We start from the raw sequence: 24,984 nt of genomic DNA, 5'->3' as shown, positions 1-24,984 counted from the left end.
CTTTACTTCATCAGAGCTTCTCCCCTGTTTGTTCCCTTCACCTGTACAAGATGCACTCTGTGCTGAAATACCACTCAGAGACAGAGAAAGTGAATTTGAAGGTTAGGGGAAAAAAACAATCAGAGCACTGCTTGTGGTCATTGCAATCAATAACTGCACTTCTGTTTCTCCTCACTCTCGTATGTCTTCATTATTTGCTGTTGATTGTATTTACTGTTGTGTACAAATTACCTTTAATTTGACCATGACCATTAGTACAACTGCTAATGGTTATGAAGATCACTTCAGTTTATAGCAAATACTGTGAGAGCCATGAGGAAAATATGCCCAGTTCAAAATCTACACCTAAAAATGATCGTCTGGATTAAAAATGTGATATTGGGATTTTAAACATCCTGTTTCTGTGTTTGTGAAACAATTTTCAGACAAAATATATTATAACTATTAATCTGTAAATGAGCATCTGATTTTATTCAAAAGCTATGATTCTAATGTTACTGGAGAGACTTGCTATACCTTCAAGCATCGTTATGTTATTGCTGTGAATTTGCTCCAAGAATTAAGTTTGCTCTGGCTAGTATTTCTAGAGTCTTCAGCTATGTCTAAGGCCTTTTGCCAATTAGTGTGTTCGTTCTTTAATTGCCCCCCAGGAAACTTGTGTGTTGATGTGTATTTTATATTGGTGCTGGACTTGCAGTATTTCTATACTAGGCACTGTTTCCCTCATTTACATTTGTTCGTGTATACTATCACACACTTCCCAGGGAAAGTTGGGTCCACCTACATATAAAGCCACCCACTGCAGCTTAGACAATGTTTGCCATATTCCCTTGAGTGCTTTTTGAATGCAATTTGAAGCCTTTTTAAATTAATTTTGCACTAACACAACATGCTGTATTGCTAATGTACAGGACCTTGGTACTTAATTAACATATTGAAATTTCACTCCCAAACACAAGTCTGTGCAGCTTGAGTAATGAGATCTTATGACCCGTCTATCCCGGAAGTTATCTATGCAGTGTTGCAACATGACCATAAAATAACCAAAATGAAACATTCATTGTTTTTTTCATTGTTATTATATGGCAAGGTTTGTGAGTCTTCAGCCAAGATATCTTGTAAAACCTATCTTCAAATTGTTGCTGAAACATCCAGAAAGATGATGCCACCACAATGACCGGGAACATTCTTGGACTATAAAGGCAAGCTCCTTTATCCTGGTGGATGTTCTACAAAAGTAATATGATGTCACTAAATGTTATAGATTTATGAGAACCTGGAAGAAACATCCTCCAGTAATGGTCTTGAATGTCCAATAAAGTTGGCAAATTATGTCCTCCCTGTCCAAATGTTGATTAACGTGGAATACTTGAGTAAGTTTGTTCCAGTAGTGGAAAAATCTTTCTGAGAATATGAAATTCCTAGCTAGGAAAGGTCATACAGTCGATAAAGGTCTTATCCTACCCTTCATTTCTTTGCATTTTGCTTCCAAGGAGCCAGAATTTTTTTTATTCTTTTAAAAGTGGTCTTATCCAATAAGACCACTGTTTGCTTTCTGAAGTTTTTCTTTGGATGTTGGCTTTTTCAGTCACTTACAGTCCAATCCTTGTATGTTTGTTAAGCCACTAAAGCATAAAAAGGCATCTAAGAAGAAGAACAAATTTGTAATGGTTTTTTTTTTTTTTGGATTGGATGGATTTCATTGTTATGAAGGCAATATTGTCTGATTTTAATCCTCCATACAGTGCCATCTGGAAAGGATCTGATGCTTAATTTTTTCAGTGTGTCAATAATCTCAAACACAGCATTGCAGTAAAGGAATACCTGGATATAAAGAAACAAACAGTAGAACACCATCAGTCATGGATTGGCCACCCCAGAGACCAGTTTGTAAAATTGTTAAAGCAGTACTGGAGAACAAAGTAAGTGAAAGATGTTGAATGGCATGTATTTCCCATTTTCCAGCAAAATGTAAATGAGTGGTGGCTCAACAGTTTTGCACAGCAGTGTAACTGACCTAATAAAAGCTAAAAACAAAAAAAAGGGAAAACTTCAAGCTACACAGAAAACTAACGAACTGTATTTTGCAGCTCATGCACTTTAAGAACTCTATAAAGATGACAGACATTTATTTTCCTGGCCTTTCTCTCCCTGTAATAAAAGTAAATGTCTTGAGGGAGTTTTAAGAGCACATTCACACTGTGTGTTTGTGTGTGTGTGTGTGTGTGTGTGTGTGTGTGTGTGTGTGTGTGTGTGTGTGTGTGTGTGTGCGCGCACTTTGGAAAAACAATTTATTTCACATCCAAGAATTACTCAAACTTTGGTTTCGCAGTGATGTCTTGCCTTTACCGTATCTCCTCCCTGCTGTTTCAGAATACTTTTCTGAGTCTGGGTAATTTCCTTTGCATCAGGATGATTTGTCTCTGTTGACCATTTGAACGTAAAATATGGGCAATTTCATTAAATTGTGCCAATCTGCAGTTGAGACAGAATGCTGTTGGCTGTTGCATCAACCCGTCTGTTGCTGACTGCCTTGGTTTTGGAGGCGAGTGGATGTCAGGGTTGTACATTATTTATAGTGGGGTTTGCTGGGTGAACTGCAGCATCAAGAGTCAGCTAAAATGATCCATGGATGCTGTTTAGCAGCTGACTGTGGTGCTTGACTTTCCTGTTAGTGGAATACAAAAAATTAAACTCTCAACGGAGACCAAGGAAGTGGTTACACGTGTGAGAGACTATTGTGAAACACACAAAAAAGGCACATCTGGGTCTTTGACAGTGGTACAGTATAAGCCAGGAATCAGAGAAGCTGTAGGCTTTTTTGTTAGCTGTGTAATTTGGGAGTATTTCATGCTTTTGAAAATAGGGTTAGCACACTATCTGCTTTGCTTGAGCGGTGTGTTACTGGAGAATTCCTAAGTGGGCTAGCTGGCTGTAAATTGGGTCACTGCTGAATTAAACACCAGTGCTTTCTGTGCTGCTTCACTGCTGCACCAGAGAAGGCCAGGTTAGAAATAGTCATGACCACAGAGTCTAAATTCACAGTTGAGCCCTGGTGGACAGGGAGAGTGGGACTATGAACACAAGAAGTGGCATTTTAGAAGTTCGCCTCAAACAAACACGCCTTCTGTCGTGGAAAGGTTATGCCAAGCGTCACCAAAAGAAGGCTATTTGTGAAGGCGTTTCTTACTCACAATCATTTTGTGCAGCAGAAATGGACATGGAAGAACATCTGAGAGGCAACGGCTACTTTGTTGCACTAACAAGGATCTGGAAAAAAGGAGGGCTGAAAGATATGGAGAGACTTAATGGGGAGAAAAGCATAAGGAGGCATGAGATGGGCCAGAAAGAGTGTAAGTTGCTGCAGAGTTTTTTGACAGTTTGAAACAGGCTCGAGTTTTGACCACCACTCAGAAGAAAAGACTGCATATGGTTCTCAAAACAGACTAACAGGGAGTGCAACTGACTGTGCCGGAGTGGAAGAGGGCCAAAAAAAGAAACCAAAGAAAAGTAGCGGCAGAAGAATGAAGTAGGGAATAAAGAATAGATGCATCTTGATTTAAAATAAGAAATTCATAAACACATACTTCCCTAATCATGAAACTGAGAAATAGCAAAGGGGAATAGACGAAGCAGACTTAAGAGCCAAGAGCAGCACATTTGAATTCAACCCTTTATAAGGCTGCAGTCCTCCTGTCCCTGAGCTTTCCCAGTACTCCGCAGTGGTCCCGTGGCTCAACCTGCTGTATCCAGTCAGCCACACTCAAGGACAAACACACTTAGAGGGCAAGGGAATTAATATTTGATATAGCTATGCATCATGTGCTGAGACAGTCAGGAATACAGGACTAGCAAGCAAAGACAGAATAGAGCCAATGCCATGAATAACCATTCCCTACTAACTAAATAAATTTCAACTTCTGGTTGAAACAACACTTACAGCTAATTTTACTAAGTTGCGCTGGATCAAAGTTTTATTTCATTTTTGAAACATTCTCACACAGAACTTTTTGATGACTGTAGCAGTCCGTCGCTTTTTATGCTATTCTTGTTTGTACAGTAGCATCTAATCTACTGTACAAACAGTAGATTAGGTGCTAATAATACCAAGTGGTGGGGATAAAAGTGGCAGAAGTTGATGCCTCATAGGTAATTGTGCAACCAAGAGGATGCCTTGGGGCAGAGGATGGATGGATAACTGGATGGATTCGTTAAAATTCAGAAATCTTGAGCATCCTTAGTCATGCTCCTGTCAATTTTTTTTAACAAATCTTTGCAAAACTGAATATAAAGCTATTTCTTTTGCTAACAATCGATGCTCTAGGCTTACCTGGGGATAAATCGTTACAAAAACATGACAGTTTTTGTGGATAGAAAATTAAATCCTTCAATTTTACATCTAGTCAGAATATTACAAAGACCGGGAGTCAAAAGTTATCCATATTTTTTCTTCTAGACTTTGTTTTATTGGATGTTATATAAGAAAACTAGAAATCCAGTATTGTTGAGTGCTTTGGTTATCAGTGCAGCCCCAAAAGGCCTTGGGGTTTTGAAACATAATATAACATAATCGCCATTGTGTGCTTACCAAAGTGCAACACAGACAGACAGCAAGGATTCATCTGAAGGTTTTTAGCAGACTGAAGTGCATGCTGGATTGATTTAACAGCAGCTTGTGAAAGGACTGAAGGCAGTCATCATGCCAAGGATGTATGAGTGTGGATGTCAGTACGGCAAACCAAACAGGTATTAAACAGCTGTTGATTCACAGATAACTGATACTGTTGGGTTAACAATATCAGAGTAATTATCAAGCAGTGATTTCATTTTTCAAAGGGCAGACACAGGACTGTTTTTGACTGTTTTGAGTACAAGTTAAAGATCTGATGAAGAGTTTGACTGGGGCTGAAGTACTGAAAAAAACGACTGAATGACTATCTCCAGGTCAGCAGAGGAGACCAGTGGTTTGATTTTGGAGATGGTTATCAGCTGAACAAAAACCATCTCCACCAGCTTCAGCTTATTGTCACAGAGATAAGCTCTGAGTCAGAATTTACAGATGGTGGCTTTTAGGCTCTGCTTTGTGAATAAGAGCAACGGCAAGACTGAAAACAATCAAAAGTTAAATGTCATGCTAAGACACTGGGGGATGATATTTATATTAACAGTGGTGCAGATTTATATAAAAAGGAAAACCCTATTCACTTCATCGCACTAAAGAAAAATGCCCCAGGATCCACTTAATCAGGACAAATTAACCTCAGGGTGAGTAATAAGCTGGGATTTTTCACTCTGGACCAAAGCATCCTCTCAATCAAGTGACTGGCTACCTCCGTCATCCCCAGTGCTGCAACATGTCAATCCCAGGACAAAAAAAACCAAATGTCTTCACTAAAATTTAATCCGTATAACTTGGAACTATTTAAACTCTCCAGATGCCATCAGGAACAAATGTTGTTATAAAGAGATTAGGTGGGATGAAGGTATTATTATGCAGTATTGTAGTTCAGAGCTGTAGCAGGTTGCAGTAATGACCAGTAATGTCACTTTATCTCCCTTCATCCTCTTTAGAAGCAGCAGACAGGCTGCAGTTTATATGCTTATTTAATCTGACACGTCCTCTTATTATTATTTAACACTGTTTTTGTAATTACAAATAAATGTCCTCATAGCTTTGATGGTGTCGTACTTCCTGCAGATGACGGGAAGCTGTCTCTGGATGAGTTCCAAGCATTCTTCTCAGATGGCACGCTGAATGAAGAGGAGCTGGAGAAGCTATTTCACACCATTGACTCTGATAACACCAGGTCGGCACCATTACTGCACGCCTGTCCGTGTGCGTGTTTGCCTGTAGCATGCACCGTGCATCCATAGCGGCATGAAATACAAATGAACACAGTAAATTTACATGTGTGTGCGTGTTTTCGTGCTCACTTGGCCATGTTTTTTGTTTTTGATCCCACCGCGCCATCAATTATGAAAGTCCATGAGATGCACGTGAGTGCTTTCCTGCTGCACCACATCAGTTCTGCTTTTTCTTATGTGTGGCTGTGTGTGCATGCTTAGGTAGGATGTATATAACTTAGCCTGCAGTGAGGAAATGTCACATCCACCTTTGAAAGCTCCTTTTATGCAGACCCTTTTGGACCAGAGTCCTTTGCATCAAATGACACTTTTAAATATAAAAATGCCAAAATAATAAAAGAGAAAAAGAAAGAGGAGCAGACATGAAGGGGACGCAGCGAGCGAGAGAATGATGAAAGAAGCATAAAAACTGAGGAAAGCCATTGTTACCTGTTTTTACATCTTTCCCCTTCTCTTCCTCTCTCTCCTCTAGACATTAACCTCTTTACAGCTACTCCCAAGATGTTTTATTTTGATTCTCATTGAATCAATTTATTGACCCTTCATAATCAGCCAGTCAGCTCAGAAGAAGCGTGCTGACACAGTGGGATCTGAGTAATCAGAAGTCTAGCTCTGTTAATTTACACGACCTCCCAATCCTGCGGGGCCTCAAATAAAATGAAACCAGGCAGAACAAAAGCTGACCTTTATCGTTTTTGTAGAATTGAATTAGGTTTAATATATAAATCCTCCACCCAGCTCAGGTTTTTTACATCAGCGCAGTAAGTGGTCCAAGCAACAGCCCACCGTCTCTTTGACGTCAGTGACATTGCCACTTGGATATGGGCTCACTTTATCAATCTTACTTGCTGCAGAGAATGCACTCAGAAATCCTCTACTCATTAGGGTTAAGTAGATTTGGTGGTTGCATGCCAGGCCTTAGCATCATCATGTGACAGCGGATAGCGTTATTGATTGGTCCGAATAAAAGGAGAAACTCTGTAAGCATTTCCTGTGTGAAGCAAGATGTTGATGGATGCAAAGGAGAGACTGAGCGCTGTCCTGCCTCCAGCCGTTCGTCTTCCTCTGTCACTCTTTTGGTCTCTTCCCATTTCTCTTCATCCTTCTTCACTATCAGGCTGTTTTCTGAGCTTTCTGTCATGCTCTTCAAGCTTTCATCCTTCTATCACTCAACTCATCAACGCTCTCCCTCTTCATCCTCTCTCCATCTGTCACTCATTCCCCTTCTCCTGCACTTTCAGGCTTCAAATCTTCCCTGCACAAGTCTCAGTCAGTTTCACTTGCTTTTTCCCCGTGAACCGACGAGGCAGAACGAAAACTCTTGCGGTCTTTTTTTAGAACATAATTGCACAAAATGCAGGGAGACACTCACCTGCGCATCAGAGTAATTGAGTTGTTCGGTTTGTTCAAAAGCACTTGAAGAAATCTGGAGTTACTCTGATCATTATTACAAAAACATATTTCTATTTATCTGCATTTACACACATGCAGTACAGTTTCATCATCAGATGGTGAGTGCGAGGGTGGACATCCTGCCAATTTTTGGTGCACCAACTGCACATGTGCCCCAGGCCGGGGACTTCAATCACACTTCAAAGAAGTATAACAGGAATAACTCGACTATCGTGGTCCGTGTCCACAGCAGAGTATAATCAAAGCTTTACTGTTTCAGCCACCACCATGCTGTTTATTTGGTGTCAGACGTTACCAAATTTGGAAAAGAGTAAGTGGAGTCTTAATTTATCAGCTAAGATTGGATGACTACATTTAATCAGCGCTAAGTAACAGAATTATACTGTGTTTTACAAACATCTTGGATGGTCTCAAACACAAAGCATGCTATATTAAATTTAGTATTTTTCTTTGTTTTCATTATATTTTCAGCAATTTATTTCACAAACTAGGAAGTGACTTAGTCACGTATTGGAAACTGGAGGAAGCTCTGCTTGACAAACAGTGTCATGACAAATCCAAATGACCAAAAGCATAATTTTCTGCATATTAATGTTCAGTTAAAATAAGTACTAACAAGTCTTTTATAGGCAAATATCCCCTAAACATCCCTAAAAGGGAATGGCCAAAGTTGGTGCAGATGTCCTAAAAACCTTTTGATACAGGTTTCAAACTATTAGATCAGAACACCTCTTAATAAAACTGAACTTGTACAGCTGATGGAGTTAACCTTTAATATGCACAGCCTCATCTCAGCGCATTTCATTGTCTTCACGTCTTCAGTGGATGTTGTAAAATCTAAAAACAAACTGGCACTTAATAAGGTGGAATCTCGAGTACAGTGAAATTCATTACTAACTCAATAGGCGGCTGCATCACTTGCGGAGAACAACATAATTACTGGTTTACTCTGTCTTTGAAAACACACCCTGCATCTGGAACTAGCATTTGGATAGTAAACAATCTGTCGTTTCGTTTTAAACAGCAAAAATGTTGGAACAACTTTATAACACTCAGTACACAGACATCCCTAAATTCTGTTTAAGCTGCATATGCTGTGCGCAAACATGAAAATGCATTTATTGTTGGGTAAAACCCGATTTTTGGTTGCCATTATTAAAGCCCATCTGTCACAGCGAAGGATCAGGATTCATCCTGGCAGAAATACTGTGTGCAAATACTTAATAAAATAAAGCAGAGCCTATTAAATGAGGCTGCTGAACAAGGATCAACAGAACGTATGCTGTTTTAAATATTCAAATTACATTTTTTTTTACTGTTTTTAACACTTCGTTTCTCATTATGTTTGTGGACTTACTGAGCAGTGATTTATTATCACAACGAAGAGATGGACAGATGGAGTGTTTCTGCCTATCTCCTCCACTAAGCCACAGTTCATCCGTCATCACTTGCATCTCATCCATCTTTTGGATGGATCGTCCTTCTTCCTTCATTTCCACCTTTCTTCCATCCTTTTTCTGTCCCACCCCACTTCTCCTCCCGTGTTCTCTTTTCTCTCCTGGTCAGTCAACAGCGAAAGTCTTCTTTGAAGCAGTGAAGAATTCATTGCCAAATGAGTCCCCACGCAGTGAACGGAGCGTGAATGATGGCGGTGGATTGATTCAGACTCCTGCCACAGTCTTGTTAGATCACTCTCTGCTTGCCAAGCTCTTTTTGTATGTGTGACTGCATGCAAGACAACTTTCCTCTGTTTCTGACCCTGCTCTTCTCCATTCTTTTCCTTTCTTCCTATCTCCCTTTCCTTTCTTTCCTTCTTCTGCTCCTTTGCTATGCTGTGATAGTAATGTTGACACTAAGGAACTCTGCGGTAAGTAGACTGCTGACACACACTCACACACACACACACGCACGCACTTACTTCCCTGCCACTGCCCTCATTTCCTCTCTTATCCATTATTAAAAATACTTGCCTGTTGAAATGCAAAATATTTTTTTAAATATATGATATTAAATCAGCTACTTTGGGCTAACCACTGCAAATGATTTTATGACTCTACAAACTGTGTGTGCATTTATGTGTGTGTGTGTGTGTGTGTGTGTAACAGACTACTTTGCTAAGCACATGGGAGATTATGAGGGAGTTCTGGCTTCTCTGGAAACGCTCAACCTTTCCATCCTCAAAGCCATGGACTTCACCAAACGGGTAAGAGGTGTGTGTGTGTGTGTGTGTGTGTGTGTGTGGTTGTGTGTGTGTACAAATTTAGACATTTTTGTGAGGACAGCAGTCACTTATGGGGACAAAATGCCCATCCCCTTGAGTTTGAAGGCATTTTTGAGGCTCAAAATGTGGTTTTAGTGTCAGGGTTACAACTAGGTTATGGTTAGGTTTAGGTTGAGGGTTAGGCATTCATTTCTGATGGTTAGGGTAAGTGGCTAGGGAAAGCATTATGTCAATGAGATGTCCTCACTAAGACATGAAAGTGTGTGTGTGTGTGTGTGTGTGTGTGTGTGTGTGTGTGTGTGTGTGTGTGTGTGTGTGTGTGTGTGTGTGTGTCAGTGTCAAAAAGAGGGCTGCATGGTGGGTAGTGACAATATTGCAGTGACAACATGCAAGTTGAACTGAAAGAACCTTTTGAATGAATGTTCAAATCTGTATTCAATGTCACTAAATCACAACAAGAGTACAAAACCACAGTGTTTGTGTTTTTTCTGTGACATGAAGCCCATGAAAGGCTTTAGCCTTGTAGGAAGGTAAATAAAAAAAACAGTGTAAAATTGATAAATAAGTGACTACTACTAATCCTATGTGAACAAATAAAGGAAAAATGCTGTGTAACTGTGAAAAAGGCTCCACTGCTTAATTTTTATTATAGTTAAATTATAAGTTAATATATGATTTTTAAATGAGTTTTACTTACCTCTGGAACAGCACAGCTCTGGATTAAAATAAATTTGTTTCCCAAAATCTCTCGAGTAGGGGTGGCGAGTGCAAAGTTGATATGACTCATGCAAACAACAATCACATGCGTCATTAAATGTGTTAAGTGCAGGCTTACAACCCGGCCTCATCTTACACTATTGCCAAGCAGTGTGTTCTTGCAATTATAGAATTTGAAACCTGAGTGCAGCAGCTGGAGCTTCCTTGGGTTGTGTTGTAGCAGACAAACAATGGCTGACAGATATCAGAAGATGAACACACAAGTCTTCTGTGCCTGAAAAACTGTCTGATAAGTGCGCTTTTTCCAAGGGTGGAAGCTGCGTGTTTTCATATGACCATTTAAATGTAAGGCAGTGCATATTGATTATTGATTGGTTGAAAATCGATGTGTGTGTATTTGTTTGTTTGATGTGCTCTGTATGCCTTATTCTGTGTGTGTGTGTGTATGTGTGTGTTGTGAAGTGTGTCAAAATAATGGTATGTCAAGTTCTTCTTGTACAGAGCTACTGGTTTCGCAGTCAACCGGTTTAGATTGTGTGCATCTTTGAGTGTGTGTGTGTGTGTCTGCATGGCAGCTAGAGAACAGTAATGCGTTATCCTAGATTCACCCATGCACTATATATAGCAGCTGGTCCAAAGCTCCAGTCTCATCCATGTCCGTGGGTTCTGCTTGTGTGTGTGTGTGCATGCATTAGCATGTGTGTGCGTGTGAGTTTATATCTCTATCCACCAGCAGTCTTTATCTTTCTTTCAGCTGCGGGCCATTCAGCAACCCCGAACAAACACACACACACACACACACACACACACACACACACACACACACACACACACACACACACACACACACACACGTTTCCCTTCTTCCCACAGGCTAGTTTCTCTCTAATGAGCAGCCATTGTTTAATCAATCAGTGGAGTCTGTCTCATGTTTTACTGCTGTGTCGCTTGTGTTCACTCTTCTTTTCAACCTCAAGTTAACTCTCCTCTCCACTGTAATGCACGCACATGCATGCAGACATATACATGTATACACTTTCAGTCTATTCACTCTCTGATACCATTAGATTGCCTTTAGCGGGTAGTAAAGCTCCAACAGTGCTGTGTAGGGAGTTGACCAGCTCAAGGAGTTGAGTAGCCAAACTGAAGCTCAGACGCTGCTGACAACTTAAAAATTAATGGACATTCTGAGTGTGTGTGTATGTGCATGTCTTTTTAATGGCAAAGCTACTGCATGCTTTGCTGCAGAGAGAGAAATGGAAATTGGAGGCCAATGTTTTGTTGTTTAAAAGCAATGTGGAGGCTGCAGCTGTCACTCAGACGTTCATTTATTTATATATTTTTTGTTGCAGCCCCCTCTGTTTTCTCTGCCTCTCAGTTCACTCTTTGTTTTTCTCAAAATCAGCTCTTTTTTTGTCAAACTAATGTGAGGTTGTGTTAATAATTTTTGGCACAGTGTGAAACAAACAAGCCAACCAGAAGGATTTTTCTAGAACCAGACATGTGGGACGTGCAGTAGAATTAGATTTGCATATTTTTGGACATTGTTCTTTCTTTTAGCTTTTTTGTCATAATATTTCAGGATAAGGTATATTATGAACACTGGCTTAAAGTGCAGACTGTCAATTTTAATTTGAGGGTTTAGCAACAGTAGTGCACTCACAGATGAGGAATTGTAGCTATTGTTATACAGAGTACCTTTTGTTTCATTTGCTCAAATGAAATTGGATAAATTCTCATAGATTTGTCATTCATTTTTTGTGTCAAGAATCCTTTAAATGACATTCAATAACTGCAAGAAGTTGTGAATCTACAGACATTATCATGAGAAAAATACTTTCTGAGGCTCATATGGCATAAAATTCGAAGTGTCCAACATCTTTTACAACATCTTACAACGTATGAGGCTTTAACACTGTGCAATCTAATTTGGCATTCATTTTTTTATGCAACATTTGTGAGGCAGGGTTGAAAATATATGTGGAAACTCTTTAACACCCAGAGTTGTAAAAGATTGTCTTTCAGCAACTTTATAGGGAAACCCTTGAACTGGTTTTGTGTTTGGCATTCTCAAGCATTCAAAAAAAGGTCAAATGTAATTTTATCCAACGCCTGCACGAGTCCGATCTCACTTCACATCATTTGAGCAACACTTTAAATGCTTCATACCAAGTCAGTTCTGGTTTCAGCAGCAGTTTATCAGGTCCTCAGTAAATGTCTGAGTGCACTGTCTGAGTGCTAGCCCACAAGTAGGGATAAGAGCCTGTAAGTGTGGTAGTGATAGCGGCATACTGTATACAGCGTTTTTCAGCTGAAGCTTGTAAAACCAGCTCCAGCTCTTCATTTCATCATTTCCTCCTGCACTTGTAGTGTAATTCAAACACCCAGCAGACTGTTTTATTTTTATTTTTATTTTAGATAAAAAAGCCAACATCCACGTGAAACCTGGAGTAAGTCTATGCAGATGTGAGGAGGTGGAGAGGGCAGGGCTAGAAGACAGAGCGTGATATTACTTTGAGCAGAGGGCCGTAGCCTGAGTCTTGGCCTTTTAGAGCCCACTGAGAATTGATTAGCTCTCAATCTACCTCAATGAATATAGACACAGAGAAAAAAAATAAGTGCGGAGGTAGGCTTTGTACTTACCCATGCACTGTACTTTAAAGCACTTGTTTGGCACCTGAGGGCGGTTCGCAGTAAGAATAAAATGGATCTCAGCTCATTATTCAGCTGAAATTTATACTCCGGCAGTATTGGCTCTGCTGTGGTGTAAAAGCCTTCCCAAGTCTTTGCAACGGAGCATAAGATAAGTAATATTAGAGTGGAGGCTAAATCACGTTACAGTGCTCAGTGCATTATCTGTATAATTTTATAGGCCGTATTCTTTACGCAAAGATATAAATCACCTGAATATGTGTCCCCTTAGAAAAAGTTTGGTATCGACAGCTGCAAATGACAGCTGGATAGAGTGATACCCCGTGTGTATGTGTGTGCGAGTGTGTGTGTGTGCGTGTGTGTGTATGTGTGTGTGTGTGCGTGTGTGTGTATGTGTGTGCGAGTGTGTGCGTGTGTGTGCGTGTGTGTGTGTGTGTATGTGTGTGCGAGTGTGTGCGTGTGCGTGTGTGTGTGTGTGTGTGAGACTCATCCTCCCAGTCTTTCTCCCTTAGGGACAAGCAATACATTGATAATTCATGCAGATGTGATCTTTTCATTCACGTGTCACATGTAGACTTCATCACTACGACTGTCAGTTAATGGAAACAGTCACTGCTGCCCGTCTTAAGAGACTGCCAAGTTTCTGTGAATGAGCTGATCACAAAGTAATTAGTATTGATTTATAAAATGAAATCACTTCTGACCTCACATCAAATCAGCCCAGGTATTAAGTGTAATTTCCCTGCTAATCCACAAAGGAGAAAAGAGCAGTTATTCAAAAGGCATAATGATCCGTAGATGGTAAGATAACTCGAGCAGCTCAAAAGATGATTAAACTGCATGATGTTTTCTGTATGCTAGCTGTTAATGTTTATTCCATACACATTTCAGGGACTTTTTTTATGCATTGTAAAAAGCTTAAATTACATATATAATAGTAATAGAAATATTTGTGCCTGTTTTAGATTAATGGTATGAGCCTTAAGTCCATATTTTCTGTGTTACGAAGGTAGTTCTTGCACCAGGTTTGATCACCATGGTGATTGTGTTTAACATGTGACCTGGTCTGGTGCATGTTATGTTCAGTTTTGGTTTAAAATCAGCCCGATCTGCCATGTTTTCACTGCATATTTTATTTGTAGTGCACTTTAGGTGTCATATACATTTTTTTCTGAAGTAATACATTTTATATGTGGAACTTGTTTAGCTGAAAAGTTACAGCAGCACAAACGCTGCGTGTGTTGAGCTGGTGATGTTTGATTCTAGTACTGCTAAGTCTCTTTTACACTTGTTTGAATTTCAGCTCATAGATCGATCAATTACATTTGTAGGCTATTTATCACCAAGAATATTCAGTCAGTAAAATGTATTTCACATTTATCTGGCAACAACAGAGTGATTTAGACTATGGAAGTGTCAGACGTGAACACAGTAGCCACCTGTATTGTTTAAGTGATATAGTTTAAAGTAACAAAGCTCAAATGTGCAGCAAACACACTGAGAGCACCAAGAGTGCAGCGAGCAGTAAAAGAAACACAGCTTAAATTTGGTTTTCCGATCAACTGATCATAAATTCACAACATAAACAGTTATCTGCACCATTACACTCGTGTCTTATTTTCAGCACCAGTGTTGCATTTGACTGTTAGATTTTTCATAATCTTTATAGATCTCTATCAGCAGTCCCTCTGATAATGTCTCTGATTAGAGTAAGTGTAGTTCAATTGATCCATTTTGTGCAGAAGAAGAGTCAAATCACATCAAACGCCTGCTTTTATGTGAGAGTACCCCGAGCTTGAAGCGGAAAAATCCGAGCTAACAAAGAAAGCTGATCATGCCTGGCATCTCTGAAGGACTTTTGAGGTTTTGACGAGCCAGCTAACGCAAAGAAGTCCTGCTATGTTGAATTTCCTTTGTAGCATGCCCCTCTAGTCTTCGGCATAGTATCTCTTACCTGCCTGTATGACACCAGTTAGTGGGACTGTCAGGTTTTTTAATGATCTGTGGTTTCTTTTATAAACCCTATGCTATTCTTTCTTTGTGCTTTCTCAAGTTTTTTTTTTCCCAATCTTCTTCTGTCTTTTGGTCTGTGTGAGTTTATTCTCAGTCTGCCTTTCAGATTACTTGCTTTTTTTATTTTGAAGGTTAGCTCCTTTTTCCCATTTTTACTTCCTGCCGTTGTTCTTTTCCCCACTCTCATTAGTGTCTGAGTTCACCTGTTGCGCTCCCTCATGTTGTTTATTTTCTTCTGCTGCCTCCTGCCTTTTTTGGATCATTCCTGTTTGATTTTTGGATCGTATTAGTTCAGTGGGCTTTCCTCTCTCACTGCACAGCACCTTTATTGTTAAGTCCTTTTAAAGTTCCTTGGTTTGTTTTGTGTTTTTTCCCCATCCATCTGGTGTTCCCTGTTGTCTGCATACTGGGTCCTCCTGTGAGAAATAATAAACAAATTGTGACAGAGACACAATGGAGATATTCTCTGCTACAGCGAATCAAAATGATAATCCTATTATCAGAGGATGACTGCAGTCATTTATGAGCCAACTTACACAAGTGATGTTAATCCATTTCTTTTTCTTTTTAACTCAGTGTAACACAATTGTTTTTAGTAAATTTATTGTTAAAATATATCACAATGCAAATGCTCACGTATCACATTAGTCCCTAGCAGATGTGCTTGGAAATGCACACACAGTTCACGAGTCCAAGACTTCCCCTTTGCACGATTAATACTTTTAACATGGGGAAAAAAGTTAGTTGATTGTCCAGTTCAGCATATTCTTGTGTCTTAGATACAATTATTTATTTATTTTTTCAAATTTAGAGGCAGCTACATGATAGAAATGTTGCTAGTTTTTTTTTTAAAGTAGGTTTCTAACAGAGGATAAAGTCCACAAAACTTTAAAATACCTTGAATTTTTTGAACTTTTTAATTATCCTGGCAGTAAAGAAATAAATGCGTCAGCTGTTGTCCTGCTGTGGCTCATGTCAGCGTGGCATCACCTCAAGTGTTCTTTCAAGTTACTATGGTGACAGTTGCTATGGAGGCTGGATACTTTGGGGACAGTTGTCATGGATACAGGTTGAGTTGATGTCAGTCTACATGGAGCCAGCTTGTTAGGACAAAAGCTTGGCCAGTTATGTTTTGTCTTCGCAGGCAGATCCCACCAAGGACTGTGGGCCTTATTTGGTTTCATACTTTTCTGTGGTCTCTTTGGCAAAACTCGCTTTAGAGAGTAAGGCCCCAATTTTGTGAACAACAACAAAGATGCACCTGTCCAAGTATTACAAGCAGGGGGAAAAACTGTAAGAGAGAACTTTGCAAAAGGTCTGCCTTCATGTTTGTTGCTAAACTCCCTTTTTCACATTCCCCGGTGACAACTGCGACTACCATGCAGTCCACAGGGATAACACAAAATGTGTTGAAATGCCTCAAATCCAGGATTCTTTGAACTATTCATCTTGTTTTCTATTTTTCCTGAAAGCCTTTATGGCACTATCAGAGTCAGAAGTGGTTCCAGAAAACTATTTTAATTGGCTTTCTGTCCAGCAGGTGGAGATAAGTAACATCCCCTCCCATGAGGTGTGTGTGTGTGTGGTAGCTGATAAGCGCTGAAGCAGACAATCGAAATAAGATGAATATTTCGTCATATCTCCTGACCATAAATGCTGTGTTTAATGAGCTACTCTCTTTAGCTTTCAGGCTTCCACTGAGCCAGCCAACACAACTCTGTAGGAGTAGATTCATACATGTAGTTTTTCCTGCAGTTAAAATCTTGTTCGGGCAGATTTTTAAATGATCTGCTCAAGAAATTGTTTCACACTGGTGAGTGACCATCTATAAGCTTTCTCAGTTGCTTTCCATCCGACTCCTCCTCCCCATCTTTTCTACTCTGTGCCTTTTTTTCCCTCTCGTGTTCTCCTCTTTCATCTGTGCTCCATTGTCTTCTTCCACCCCCAAACCTTTGCTGCCTTTCCCCTCACCTGATCCTCTTCATCCTCTCTTTTCTTCATGAAGATTAAGGTGAAGCGGATCACGGGGGAGCGGGGGGCATTTTGGTCTGTGCACAATAATGCCTGAACAGGGTGAGGAGAGTGGAGAGAGAAGTGCAAGATTGATGGAATTGAATGGGAGACAAGAAAGGGAAGGCAACAAGGAAGAAAGAAGAAGAGATGGGATGAGGAGAGTGGGTGTGGTGAGAGTGTGACAAGATGTGTAGATGGGTGAATGAATGGGGGAAAAATGAAGGTTGTAAAACAGGGGCCTCAAACTTAAATGAGCTGTGGGCAACTGCTGGCACTGTCATCTCATTGGAGGGCCGCTTTAGTGTTCAAGTAGTATAAAATAAAATAAAAAACAAGCAAGAAAATACCCGCAATTATTTCCAAAAATGTAGTGTTTTGTTTTGTTTTTTAAATTCAAATATTGTATAACAAGACAAAACTGCAAACATGAATGCATTTTTTCTCACTCTTAACTAACTGAAGCCTTTCATTGAACTACAAAATAAACAAATTGGTACTCTCTTTCTGGCCAGACACTTTGCAGCACTTCTGCTATAGTTTTGTTCATATTTAACAAAATAAAAATGCAGACATAAGTGTACACATTAGTTTTTGACTTTTAGTGAAAATTGCTTTCTTTACAAATAAATCTCTCACTGAACTAACACAGCCAATTCCTCAACATGTTTGTACTCTGCTCATTTTAAAACATTTTTTTTGCTTTTTAAAGAACTTATTTCCACACCGCACTGAACAACAAACAAATCCTCCATAGCAAAAAAAAGTAACTTCAAGGGCCAAATTGCATTATATTTCTTCACGTCAATACACAGGGCACAAGGAGGGGTGACGTGTGCTGGAAGTGGCCCTCGGGCCACGTGTTTGAGACCCCTGTTGTAAAACATACCATGTGGCTCGCTGTGTACGTATGAGAGTATTCTTGGTGGTTTGTGCAGCGTTCGTGCCTTATTCATTAGGATTTAATGTGGTTTTATGATGAAAATATTCATACACAGTACGATAATGTTGAAAGGTAGAGGTGGAGTGTCTCGTTGAAGCGGAGCCTGTGGTCTTGAACTTTTAGCCGTGTGTAATTTTCTGTTCTGTGAAGCTTTAAAAACGGGCAAATGACCGTAAAAGGTTTTCAGCCAAGTCAAAAATATAACTGAATATATGAATAAATAATTGCTTTGTGAAATAATTACATAAAATTAAAGTTTAATTTTAAAACCACTTCGTTGGTTCATTTAGAAAAAACCCCACTCTTGTTTCCAATTTCCAACTGCTGACGTACTCAAACAGATACGTCTAATAAATTATTTTAATTGACCGAACTAAATTTAGAAATACAGCATGCTGGAAGTGAAGTGAAGAAAATTAATAAAACTTATGAATTTGGAGGTAAAGCTAAAATTCTTAATTCATTTTCTTATTTTACTACTAAATGAAAGGACTTGCTGGTTTTTAATCCATTCTTTTGAACTCATAATGACAACAGCTGAGTTTGGTTGTGCTGGAGGTAGCTTCCTGTTAAAAGGGAGTTCCTCCTCCCCAACATTGCCAAGTGCTTGTTCATAAGGGAAAGCATTTTGGCACCTGTATATGAGCTACGGAGCCTCTGCTAATACTGCTTCTAGCATTAAGTGAAGGTAGAAGATAGTGAAGATATAGATGTTGGTTGTGGGGTCATGGCACAAGCTGCCTTAAGCACTCTAAAGCTGACATGTTTCCTTCAAATAAGGAAGTGCACTTCTAAAGGTTTAGCTACAGAAATACCACATAGAGACCTTATGCTACTTCTCTTTTCTCCTCAATGTTCTGATGAGAGAGTATTGATACCTGATACAAACCTTTTCATGTTGACCTGACTCTCAAAAGTAACGCCTAGTACCATCAGAAACATCATCAGGAAAAAAAACAGGCCTAGCAGAGCAATCTCAGCTGCAGAGCTTTTCCTCGCTATTCTTGATCTAAATAATTGAAAAGAAGGGAAAAGTCCTTCCAGTTTTCCGCTCCCTTTTATTATAGAGTTGAGCTGAAGTGAAACTAGAAGCAAACTTACATTCTCATTTATTATAAAAATTGGAATTATTTAGTAAATGTTTAACCATGTTTTCTGCATTTCTTTAGCCCAGACTGAAATGTTATGGGAAATTATTGAATGCATCGTCATTAAGGTTGATATAGTCTACTCTAAGCCTCCTGAAGGATAACACCTAGATGGATTGGTACCAAATATTTGTGTATAGCCTAAGTTTTAATTTCACAATAAGATGAATTCCATAAAATATGTTACATATATTCAACTCACATCAGTCATCCTAATTATTAATCTTACAACTCTTTCTCTCCAAGGAAGAAGGGAAATGGATAATTGGGTGAAAGGAGTAGGGAGAGAGATCGAACCCCACTCAGTGATTTAATCCAGATTTGACTGAATGAGAAATTAAAAAACACAAATGAAACAGAAAGCTCAACACAACACGCAGTGCATTCGTCTTGTCGCTTCATTCCTTTTATTCCCTTCTCTTTTGCATCTCTTTTTTCCATCCCCCTTCCTATCCTCCTCCTACTGTTTCTCCCCGCCTTCGACCTCCATCCTCCTCCTTGCCTCAGACAGAAACAGATAGAGCCAGACTCAGAGTGGGACTGTATCTCAAAAGGTGGCAAGTAATAAACGGCCCTCAGCTTCCCTAGTTTCAAGTTTTACTAAATGCATTGAAAATATTTTTTAAGTTGTGATTCCCATTATGCACAAAAAATGAGGATAAAGTAGGCTATCCACTAATTTTTGGTTTTCACTTCAGCAATCCTTCACTTATCACATCCAAATTAAAAATACCAAGATGGCAACAGCACTCAGCACTATGCTGTTGCCATCTGATGTCCATTGTCTTTTATATACAGTCTATGGTTTGTCTGTCCCAACTGGTTGGATTAAAAAAGTTGCAAAAGCTTTCGTTCAAGCTCCTGTGAGTAGTCACACTGCAACATTTTGTATCAGCTGCAGGCTACAATACTGGGACATCCTGATAATGAAGAATTACAATAGTCCAGGCTTCAAGTAAGACATCCGTGGGTTAGTTTTCCATCCTTAACGTTCCCAGTGTGATGAACTGTACCTACATGATCTCATTTTTTTAAATATTTTGTTTCCTGACCATTGTCCCTGCCAAACTTGCATCGCTCAGTGGAACATTGTTTGTCTATTTTCTGATGTTCAGATTCTAACATGCTAAAAGTTCAGTATGGTAGCACAGTTGTGAGCATGTTGGCATTTAGCTCATGGCACAGCTGTGCCTCGGTGTAGTTTCAGAGAAATCTTGGCAGGGATGGACTCTTTTTTTATTATTATCATTTGAATGCATAAACTCTAGAAGAGAGGTAATAAGGGGGAAAATGTTATGTCTAATTGGCTGCCAGGGCCTTTAGCATCTTCTTGCATTGAAACCCTGCTTATAGCTCTTCATCTTACATTCTTTATTTTATGAATATATACAGCAAAATAATTGCATGTTTTACTGATTTAAGCAATGTCTCTTACTCCCCACACTTTTCCTCATTTCCCATCGAGCAGCTCGGATGATCTTTGGATTTTTTTTTAAAAATCTTACAATATATTTTTAACAATAGCATCCTGCTGTAATTTACTGTACTTACACATAGCTAACAAGGTGCCAGTTGGTTTTGAACTTTCAGACTTTGCATCCCTTTCATTTTCATCACTAAAAGCAGCTTCTACAGTAGTAGCCATAGTTCACTCCATCACCCATTTTTCTACCAAACAATACTGTAGATGGAATAATTCCTTGCCTTGAGGCAACTTTAGATGGGTCAAAGCAGCTGCCGTGTTATTGTATTAGATTTATATATGTGTTTTTATATGTACCCGTACCTGCCTGTCTCCTGTCAAAGTGCTGCAGGTCTCTACAAAGTGGAGGTGGACATGCGACTGACAAATCTACAAAGTGTGCTGCTGACTGAATAGGATGTGAATAATTTGTGTGTGAGATTGTGAGTGTATGTAAGAGAGGGAGGGAGGGAGAGGCACAACTGGCAATGTGTGTGTGTTGTTTTGTCGGTATGTTGACTGATGAGGTTACACCCAACGCATGAATAATGCAGAGGACTGTGGGAGTGGGAAAAGGAGAGGAAAAAAATGGAGAGATGGATGGATAATTGGGTGAAAGGAGTAGGGAGAGAGATCGAACCCCACTCAGTGATTTAATCCAGATTTGACTGAATGAGAAATTAAAACACACAAATGAAACAGAAAGCTCAACACAACACGCGGTGCATTCCTCTTGTCACTTCATCCCTTTTATTCTCTTCTCTTCTGCATCTCTTTTTTTCCATCCCCCTTCCTATCCTCCTCCTACTGTTTCTCCCCGCCTTCGACCTCCATCCTCCTCCTCGCCTTCATTTTTTCCCATCTCTCTCTCTCTCTGCGGGCCCGTGATGCTGGCATGCTATCTGAAGAGTGTGTATGTTTCTGATGCCTGTTTGTGAGCTTGCCTTCTGTTTAGAAACAAACTCAGGCATGCTGCCTCCTGTTAACCACTTCCACACTTCCAGAAGTCACTTCCACCAGTCAGATCTCTCCAATAGACCAAATGTTGATGTATTATCGTTTGCTTTTTATAGCTTTCCTTAGTCCTGACTGCAAAAACAAATATGTCATGGTTATGTGTCTATGTTTTAATTAATATGGAGAATTGTAATGTTGTACAAGTTTCCCTCCAAGTTTTTGGTTGTGGAAAAATGATCAATTTCTGGTGAGATCTGGTCATTGACTTGCAGCTACATTCTCTTTAGATCTGCTTTCCACTGCTCATATGTAGTTAAATAAAGGGAAACTACTTACTGCCTTAAAAGATGGTGCCTCAATGATTTGAGTGACATTCAACTGCCAAAAAACATATATTTTTAACTGGAACAAATGCATCAAAAATTGTGATAAAAAAATAAACAGTAATTATAGGGACCATTAGATTATCTCTCTTGGTTGTCCACTATTGTGCTGGAGCGGCGCCACTATGGCTATTTTACCTCATTTGGGAATGACAGTCCTCCTGGCAGTGTCCACAAAATGCCTTTCACACTGGCTTTTTACCCATCTGTGGGCCATCTTCTTGTCCCTCTGAAACAGCTCTTAGTTTTTAAAGCTCTGTAAAAAATTCAGCTGAGGCTTCCCATGTGTTGGTTTCAACGTTTTTTCATGCTCATGTGTCCACTGAGTCTCTGCCGCTGAAAAAAAAACAAAACATAGTGATGTGCCAAGAACTGCAGTTCCTCCAAAGGCCACTAGAGTCAGGCTCCAAATCAAGTCAGCCCCATGGATTGTCATAGACTGTTAAAATGCCCAACTTCATTGATAAAATCAACATGCTTATAACCTGGTTACAACAATAATTACAATTTTTACAGCTAATTTCACCACATGGTTCCTATACAGTCTAATCTTTGTGAGACTGGTACATTTTAAAGTATTTCTAATAGAATTACCTGCCGTGTGTTGCAACCTGTCCAAGAAGTTTATAATCTTGTTTCAGTGGGTCAGACTCAAGTATTTTATTGATTATATTGCTTAGAGCCAGTTAGCAGGATCTGATGCTACATGTTTCACCCGTACAGTCAATGGCAAGCAGCTTGCTTACTAAGCTTGCTAGCCTTAGCTGATTTTTTCAATTTATGTAGTTACCATGGACTTAATGGATACATATTATTAAAATTTGGGATATAACGGTTGTATTGATGTATAGCAACTTGAAATGCTCCCCAAAATGGCACTACAGCATGTAAAAATATAAAGTTAAGCTCTGGCGGACTTGGCTCTATGGTAGGTCTTAAAGGGTTAAACAATCTGTAAAGATAAATTCTCTAGCACCCACAACTGTGCTTTAAAAGCAAGATTTCTAAACCAGGGGTCTAATTTCTATATTGAACCAAATCCAGACACGGAAAGAACACAAGTCAAACATTTGAAGACATTTTCTTTTTTTAAGACATTTTAACTGTAACTCTACTTTTTTTTTTCTTTGGTGAGTGGCTGTGCAGTGGCCACAAAATCCCACCGAGAGAATAGATTATGGCCATGCACTCTGTGTGTATGTGTCCACCCTCAGGTTAGTGTCATGCTAATGGCCTGGTAGATGTTTTCAGTGGAGGAGAAGCGGGTGGTCAGCCATCCGAGTCCACCATTAGTGCTCAGTCTCACACACTCGCGTGCACACAGTGTACACATTCAGCTGAGCTTTCTGTGGTCAGCTAGCAGTGCAGCTGGGATGTCTTAATAAGAAGTTGATCACTGGGAGTAAAAAAAAAGGAAAGTGGAGAGTAATAACCAAGGAAAACAGGCTGAGCTGTGTGTGTGTGTGTGTGTGTGTGTGTGTGTGTGTGTGTGTGTGTGTGTGTGTGTGTGTGAGAGCGAGAGAGAGAGAGGGAGAGAGAGAGACTGACTGACTGCAGCTAAATCTGATTACTGAGGCAGACAGTGAGAATAGACATTTATGGGGAATATGTTTCTCCCTGTTAGAGGTGTATTTGCTTAGATCTAACTTCCATACAGCTAAAATTGTGTTGCTTGGAGACATATTGACTGAGGTTGCTCTGATACGATTTTAATTGGCTGATGTATGAAGCTGAGGCAGGGTTGAGGCAGGGTTTTTGAATAGCAGACCAGCCAGGGAGATATGCTTATGCTTTCCAATCCATCAAACTTCTGTTATCCCCACAGGTAGAGGCCTGCTGTTGGGAGACAATGTCGGATCTGTAGTGAGACTTGTGAAATAAAATTTGACTCGTCTTAAGCTGTGAAATGAAAGAAAATAAACAGGACTTCAAGTGGCAGACAACTCAGACGTCTGGTAACATAAACAACTTTTATTGGTTTCCATGGCAAACAAGATCAAACCAATAGAAAGTAATCTAAAAATAGTCAGCCAAAGAAGTCTCCAGAGAGCACACAGTGGTAGGCTGAGATGTGGGCGTTGTATGTCCTGAAGCAGTTTGAAGGAGAGTTAAAAGGAAGTGAAGGGACAGGAAACTGCTCACAGGGTGTATGAGCTCTCCTCTCCTCTCCTCTCCTCTCCTCTCCTCTCCTCTCCTCTCCTCTTAGCAAAGTAGCAGGCGCTCTGTGTGTTTCACCACTTTGACACTTTTGACTTTCTTCTTGTCTTATTATTCTTATGGTGAAACTTTGAGCTCCCCATGACAGTTAATAATCTTTTTTTTCTTCCATGCCAATCAGACTCATGGTGGGCTGCACTGACCTGACATGTAGTTATATTTCTCGGGAGGTGCTCTTGCCAGGTTATGTGGAAGGTTACAATGTAGGGTTAAGAGGGGTTTCTGGTTACATCCTAAGGAAATTTCCCACTGAAGCATAATTCAGGCGTCAAGAGACGGGTGACATGTAGCAGAGCATGCTTCCTGGACACAAGCTGGGGCCTGATCCCTGCAAGTAATCGCTGGGTCACCCAGACTTAATTGAATGTTTTTTAAATTTTATTTTGAAAAACAAAAAGCATAGAAATTTGCACAACGGTGTAAAATATTTACCCCATAAAGACGACATTTAAAGACCTCCCCTGTAACCTTAGTGACAAGTTATATGTGTATAAATGTGTAAAAAGATAGAATAGAATAGAATAGAATAGAATAGAATAGAATAGAATAGAATAGTTTCTGGGTTATTCCAAGTGTAACTACACTTGGATGCAAACCCGATCATTTTGTTCTATAAGCACGCCTGAAATTTGACAGACAGAAACCACTTGTGTCAGAAAAAAATTCAAGGGTTACTTATGGTTGACTTTCAAAGGGTAAAGAGTTAAGTTAACATAGTAGGATCTACTGAAGCAGCCCACCATTGCACCGGCTGTTTATCTAACATGATACCATAGAGCGTTGGTTTTTTTGTCTCTTTTTTTCGCACCTGATTGCACATCCATTCCCTTCTAAGAGCTCTCACTCAATTTCTCTCCTTTGAGACTGATCGTGCTCCTTCACGCTAAGCTGAAGGATATAGCGAATTATCAGTGGATCGATACCAACACTTACATCCTCTATGTCAGCCGTCTGTCTGAGAGATGGTCAGCCAGCAACAGCTT

At 39.7% G+C, this 24,984-nt stretch overlaps 1 protein-coding gene across 2 annotated transcripts in view; it reads left to right on the top strand.

Moving 5' to 3' along the window:
- The window catches only part of necab2 (N-terminal EF-hand calcium binding protein 2), a 136,038-nt gene that overhangs the window by 31,964 nt on the left and 79,090 nt on the right, over nucleotides 1-24,984 (top strand). For both annotated transcript variants that reach the window (XM_005449398.3, XM_005449397.3), the window contains exons 3-5: nucleotides 5,699-5,807; nucleotides 9,120-9,145; nucleotides 9,384-9,481. In XM_005449398.3, coding sequence (XP_005449455.1) covers nucleotides 5,699-5,807; nucleotides 9,120-9,145; nucleotides 9,384-9,481 — 233 coding nt within the window. The remainder of the gene's footprint in view (nucleotides 1-5,698; nucleotides 5,808-9,119; nucleotides 9,146-9,383; nucleotides 9,482-24,984) is intronic.

Source organism: Oreochromis niloticus, linkage group LG7, assembly GCF_001858045.2.
Source record: "Oreochromis niloticus isolate F11D_XX linkage group LG7, O_niloticus_UMD_NMBU, whole genome shotgun sequence".
Lineage (NCBI taxonomy): Eukaryota > Metazoa > Chordata > Actinopteri > Cichliformes > Cichlidae > Oreochromis > Oreochromis niloticus.
The sequence above is the reverse complement of the archived record's forward strand: the minus strand, read 5'-3'. Positions and strand labels throughout refer to the sequence as shown.